This window comes from Symphodus melops, assembly GCF_947650265.1.
Source record: "Symphodus melops genome assembly, chromosome: 16".
Lineage (NCBI taxonomy): Eukaryota > Metazoa > Chordata > Actinopteri > Labriformes > Labridae > Symphodus > Symphodus melops.
Genome location: NC_136706.1, coordinates 22,240,570 through 22,247,426, shown reverse-complemented (window position 1 = coordinate 22,247,426; position 6,857 = coordinate 22,240,570). Strand labels below are relative to the sequence as shown.

The 6,857-nt window shown below is 44.9% G+C and overlaps 2 protein-coding genes across 3 annotated transcripts in view; both read left to right on the top strand.

Annotated features, from left to right (window-relative positions):
- Positions 1–6,857, top strand: part of dcc (DCC netrin 1 receptor) — a 206,087-nt gene that overhangs the window by 132,942 nt on the left and 66,288 nt on the right. For both annotated transcript variants that reach the window (XM_079364542.1, XM_079364543.1), the window contains exon 13: positions 6,085–6,226. In XM_079364542.1, the coding sequence (XP_079220668.1) occupies positions 6,085–6,226 (142 nt within the window). The remainder of the gene's footprint in view (positions 1–6,084; positions 6,227–6,857) is intronic.
- mbd2 (methyl-CpG binding domain protein 2) overlaps positions 1–6,857 on the top strand; it is a 215,052-nt gene that overhangs the window by 197,563 nt on the left and 10,632 nt on the right. The gene's annotated exons all lie outside the window — the stretch shown is intronic.

The window sequence follows — 6,857 nt, the reverse complement described above, 5'->3', positions numbered from 1 at the left end:
GTTTGTTCATGTCCTCTGGGTGAGAGCTGGAACCACATCGACTGAGTGTGTGTGTGTGTGTGTGTGTGTGTGTGTGTGTGTGTGTGTGTGTGTGCGTGTGCGTGGAGGTCACAGGGTGGATGAGGCGCTCTGTATGCAGCTCAGCGTACAGAAGCAGAAACAGAGGGGAAGCCACTGAATTAATTCCAGATTCAGTTTAAAGTTTTGTTCTTTTTTTCTTAAAAGCTTTTTGGTCCATCGATCGGACAAACCTCTCGATGGCACAAAGATTTAGAGAACAGCTGGAAATACAATAATACTGACTGCACTAATGAAATGCACCAGTACTGCTGCCGGCTCTGCATCAGCAACAGAGACGTTGGTAAATGACTCGACCTGTGTGCAGAGCAGGAGCAAAGCCCAGGCGCCTGTGTATGCTGCCGCCCTTTCATTCAGCAGTAAGAAGGTAGAAGTTAGACTACATGTGAAACTGAGTGACAGATCCTTGTGTATGACATTCACTTGATATCAGTCCTGAGATAATCAGTAGTGCAATTAGGCCCCGCCCACACTGGAGGGGGAGCCAATCAAGCGCTCTCCAGTCACTTGATGTTGAATGTTTGTCGATTTTGTCTTTTTGCAAATCATAAAAGATATGCATTGAATTTGCATTGTGTGTTTGAAAGCACAAACAACGAAGAAGCCGTTTGCTCTTCTTTTTCTTTTTTTAATGAGACATCTGAACTGATGAAGTGAACCTTTACAGCGATGACTTTCCTATCTGCCATGCAACCTGCAATGCACCAGGACCCCTGCAGTCTGGGGGCCCCATAGCAACTAGACCTTCCTTGTTGTGGTCAATTGTTCATGAAAAATATTCTCCTCTTCTTCAGGTGAAATCAGAGTTAGAGCTCCTCTTCAACATGTGTGTGAAGTGTGTTGTTGTAAATCCACTCTGAACCTGTATTTGATCATGTCTATAAACCCCTCTATTTCAGCCCTGCTCAGAACAGGCTGTTTCTGTGTCTGTAGCTTTAAATATGTAAATGAGCTGTGTCTGACCACGCCCCCTCTCTGGAAGGGCTCGGGTGTACTCGCTGCTTTCTGGCTCCATGTCCTATTGTTTACGGTGAGAAGGCAGACTTAGAGGGCAGAACAAACACCTAGCTGTGGGAGTGTCACCCACCTGGGGGAGGGGCTACTGCCCTTTGTGATGTCATGAAGGGAAAATCTCCAAACGGCCTGTTTGCGCTCACATTGGAGCAGGACGTAGAGGACGGACTTTTCTCATCATTGGGGAGTTTGTAGACGGACTAGAGACACATGTTAGTGAATTTTCATCATGTGTGACCTTTTCATCGTTTTGTTTTTGTCTGAACATTTTGAAGAATTTGTTCAAACTTTTTGATAAAGTCTCTGAATCTGGCATCAGCTGGTCCTGCAGGGTGTTTTTATTCAGAGCACCATCATTTCCTGTTAATGAAGCCATTAGACATTGTTCCATGTACAGTACAAGTGTCACTATTAAAAGCACTGTTGCTGTAACACTCGTGGGGCCTTTTATTATTAGTTCATTTATAGCAGCAGTCGTGTCTTTGTTTATCAGCTCATTATGTTTCCAACAGTGCTTCTCTGGATAATCACCCTCATTTTGGTCATTATTAGTGCTTATTATAATCTGTGTGATCTCCATTAGTTTTCACACACACACCCTGCATCTTCTCTTTGTCCTCTGGGAGAATATTAAAAATGGCTGAGTCTCTGATGTGTCTCCGTTTGAAGGCTGTGAACGAGGCCGTGGCTCCGCTTGCCCTGCTGCCTTCCAATGTCAACTACATGTGAATACAAAGCGGCCGGCAGGAGCGATTTCTGCTCCCCCGCTCGTTCGCCTCCGCTCGGATTAAAAATGTAAAAGAAAGGGGAGAAATGATTGGGTGTTACAGTGGAGCCTGAGGCTTCACCTCGGATTCACGGGAAGAACGAAAGTACGAGTGAGACGGGCTGAAGAGATCCACGGAGCAGATGGAGGGTCAGCTCCTTCGTTTAGCAGCAGGTGGAAGGTGGACGTGCGTCTTCTCGCATCGCGTCACACTCGTGGTCAGTCTAACTTTACAGCTAATAATCAGATCTGCTGTGGAGACACTGAACAGGACTTTTACTACGAGAGTCTTAGCATTAGCTCGAAGAGAAATACAGGAGAGAAAGAGAGAGAGTGAGCTTTGGTAGCTATAGAAGATAATCCAGTGTTATATACTGTAAAATAATCTGTGTAAAACATGGGTTTGCTTTTTTTTTGCACACACTCCGTGGAGATTGCACTACACTATAATTTACTGCCGCTCTAGTCAATGATTGTGTTTCCACAGCGGGCGCCACGGAGCGTCCCAGCAGCACCACTACGCTTCTAACACGCTGCAAGTCTATTGGGAGTACACTGGAGGCGCGCGTCAAGATGTATAGAATAGAAAAAACTCGGACAGGAAGTCAAACAAGGAAGTGCACAGAGCATTAATTTCAAAATAAAACACAAATACGGACTCAGGATTGTATTTTTCATCACTTTATCAACATTACAAATCATCGTCAGAGAGACAAAGTGACGTGTTGTTGTTTGCACGCTTTTCTCTTCATTCCCACGTGACCTTGAAGTTCTCCTGTGATGTTGTACGGCTGATCATGGCTGTGCTCACACTCTGTTGGGTTTGAGGCTCAGTGACGCCACCTATGGGTTTATGAATAGACATTTTCAAACCCAATACATGCAGCTGCCATATTGGAAATGCTCGCCCCACCCATGTGAGGGCGACCTTTAGCCTCTTGGAAACCTGTCAGTCAGCCTTTAAGTATGCACAACTCTCAGGCTTATTCAAATCAAACCCTCCATACCATCTGTAACAAGAAATAACTACACTTTAATACCAAATGATTCACTCAGGCTGTAATATCCTTTCTGCTATAAAAACCTCCATTCAGGGACCTAATGGGATTCCTTTGCTTTTCAAGTGAGCCTCAAGTGGACACTGAGGGAACTGCAGTTTATTGTACTTCTGCATTGGCTCCATTATCTTTTTTTTTTTTTTTTACAGCAGTAGCCTTTCGATGCTGATATATTTATTCTCCCCTGAGTGAGAACGGTCGAGGGAGGTGTAGAGGAGGTGTAGCTACGTTGACGTGATCTCAATAGCAGAGAGCTATTAGCGGTGGAGTGTGTTGGTGTTATTGTCCTCCTTCACGGTCGGTTCCCCCGCTTTGTCTCTCTGCACTCTTTGCTCCAGCATGAATTTAACTTCTGTAACGTTTCCATGGAGACCTCACATCCAACTGTGTGCTGTCAAAGTGGCTAATTAGTTAACGAAGCGCACAGTGACACCTGACCAGAGACGGAGACAGACAGAGAGAGAGAGAGAGAGAGAGAGAGAGAGAGAGAGAGAGAGAGAGAGAGTATGGTGGAATTTGGCCGACACGCACATTTATTCAATTTGGCCCTGTCTTCTTCTCTCCCTTCACCCTCTCTCTCTCTCTCTCTCTCTCCCTCTCTCTCTCTCTCTCTCTCTCTCTCTCTCTCTCTCTCTCCCCCCTCCCTCTCAGTAATCAGTTCTGCTGTAATCAATTAGCAGGATGAGGAGCAGCAGAGGGAACAGGTGCAGCTAAATGTTAATGAATTCCTCTGTGGCCGTCGTCACAGTAACACCGGCTGAATATTTAAACTGCTTGTTGGCCCGATGACTTACACAGCAGCTGACGGAGGCGTATACACACCATCACTCTGACTCTGTGTGTGTGTGTGTGTGTGTGTGTGTGTGCGTGCTAATGTGACACCAGCAACAGATGTGTGACAGTGTGTGGAACAATCTGTGCGTGTGTAAGTAGCTGCCTGTGCAGAGCTGTGCGTGTTTTGTTTTGCATGATAATTCACTTCAATGTGTGCCATTATTTAACACTGATTTCGAAAATACTGGTTTCTGATTGGCTGCCAGGTTTCTTTTTTTACAAACACACACACACACACACACACACACACACACACAATAGTTTAACCAGTATTTTGAATACGTGCCCAAAGTAGTATATCCTGACAAGCTAGCTGCTAACCACCTGAACCAATGATGTGCTCGGTCGTGTTTCTTCCGAGCTCGTCTCTTTGACTCGCTCGTGAATCGTATTCAAGCTGGAGGGAATTTGGGACTATTCTCTGCAGCTGATTTATCCTCATGAGTACTTCCTGCAGGAGCATGGCAGGTGTGGAATTAAACTTTAGTTTGTTTGTGTTCACGGTGCTGAAGTAACGTGGAGTAATAATCAGCACAGAGGATTCAGAGAGTTTCTCTTTTCAACCTTACATACTTTTCATGAGATAGACGACAATCAGTCTGTGACCTTCAGGCAACATAAAGGTCATAACATTTGAAACTTGTTTAACAGCATATACAGCAGAGGATAGTTACGGAGATAGAGCCCTTTGTTTGGAGAGTCCATTGTTTGTTCTCTTGAACAAAACGTCACTTCACACAGTCACATCTAATTCTCTGTTCTTGTCTGGTGGACTTTAAGAAAAGTTTCAGAAAACATTCACACCTTTGGGAGATTCCTTCTCAGATTTGTCCGACACTTGGATCAACAACCTGACGGGCGTGGATCACACAGTCACACTGTCCCCACAGGATTACATCACAGTCCTCACTGCGTCTGACGTGGCTATTGTAGAAGACTAGATCTACTATTTATTGGCTGAAGCCATCGACTACAGAAGCTACCTGTACGTCATAAAAACCTGAGAAAGGTAAATCAGGTAAAAACCAAAGAGTCATCCTTTAGAGAACACCTGCTACTTTCCTACTTTCCTACTTTCCTGCTTTCCTACTTTCCTACTTTCCTACTTTCCTACTTTCCTACTTAACTGCTTTCCTACTTTCCTGCTTTCCTACTTTCCTATTTTCCTACTTTCCTGCTTTCCTACTTTCCTGCTTTCCTATTTTCCTACTTTCCTGCTTTCCTATTTTCCTACTTTCCTACTTTCCTGCTTTCCTACTTTCCTACTTTCCTACTTTCCTGTCCATCAGAGGAATAAAGTGGAACCACATGATGGAAAGGTTTATTAGATTACCTGTTTGCATGCATCAGAGCACAAAGAGAGAGAGAGAGAGAGATGGATCAGATCACTTTACATTTCTAATTCATTAATCTTCATTTATTAATTTGCATAAAACACACACACGCAGACACACGCACGCACACACACACACACACACACACACACACACACACACACAGGGTCACTGAGTATTTCTGCAGAATGGTTGATGGCAGCTGCCTCACATAGTAGAGCACACGAGGGGCCGAGCAAACATCTGCTGTGTGTGTGTGTGTGTGTGTGTGTGTGTGTGTGTGTGTGTGTGTGTTTGTCAGAGGTGGGTTGTTAACATGCAAATAAAGCAATTAAAATTCATGCAACATACACCCAATCAAACAAGCGCTCACACACATACAGATGCAAACTCATCCAAACACAGATAAAAGTAAATGTGATGCATGCAAACACTCCTGCAGGAGGAAACACAGATTCTAAGTCGACTTTAGAGAGCGAGTCCGTCTCTGCAGACCGCTCGTCACATTTATATTCACACCGAGCACAGAACCGAGTGATGGTCCAGTGTTCTTCTCATACAGTATGAAAGTACAGTAGGCGGCTCGTGTCGGGATGGGAAGAGAAACCCGGTTCCATTAAGCTTCACTTTTTTTTTGGCTTTCTGTGGCGATGCATCTTTGTTGGTTCCTGTGTTTCAGGCTCTGATTTGTTGCTGTTCTAAAATAAGTATTTTTGGAGCTTTCCTCCGTGGCTGTGGTGTCATGACAGCGGCGTGCTAAGATTTAGCAACCATGCTATGTCTGCAGAACGGAGGCAGAGGCTGGGTGCATGGAAAAAAAACCCTCCCGACACACCCGTTACAGCAGCAGGGCAGCGGGGCTGAATGTTGCATGTTTCTGATTGGTCGAATCGACGAGGTGAACTGTTGTTCTTATTGGTTGTTTTTGAAATGTGATCATTAGTTTTTATCTGCGTCAGTCTTGATGATGATTTGTGTAATTTCACTTTTTCTTTTTTAGAGCATCAAGGTGTCATGGCAGCCACCTCCGCCCAGCTCCCAAAACGGCCTCATCACCGCCTATAAGATCAAGTACAGGAAAACCGGTCGCCGTGGAGACCAAGAGGCCATTGAACCCAACAACTTCTGGTACCTGTTTACAGGTGAGACTTCACTCCACATCTCCGGTGCTTTCGTCCTGCGGCAGGAGGAGAGCTGAGAGACCGGGTGGGAGCTCAGACGGCTGGGGGGAGGAGCTTAGACGGGTGGGGGGAGGAGCCAGTGGAGGTTATGATGTGGTCACCAAGTTGCCGTTGACTCATGCAAAAACATTTTCTCCCCACGTCATTAAAATAAAAAATAGAAAATAAAATGATAACCAAGACAGTGACATTTAAATGTAAGTAGTTCAGTGTGTTTCATTGCGGAGGCTGCTGAAGCTCTGGGTATTGTTTTTATTAAATGCTAGTCAAAGAGAAGCTACAGTGTGTGTATCGAGCTCTGTAGAGGATCTGCTGGTCGGATATCAGTGGAGCTCTGAGGCACAGAGAGAAATAAGATACACCCCGACCTGTTAATCAGAGATACTCGCTATAAGAGCACATTTACTGCTGGCATCAAACGCTTTCTTTGATTGGATGAATGCTTTATTCAATGGAACCAGACTGTAATTTCATCTTCAGGGATTTAAGGAAAACACAGACGAATGTTTTCAGCAAACATCACCGCGGGCTGACAGTCGTCTGACGTGAACGTTCAAAACAGGGAGCAAATCCTCAAGATGTGTGTGTGTGT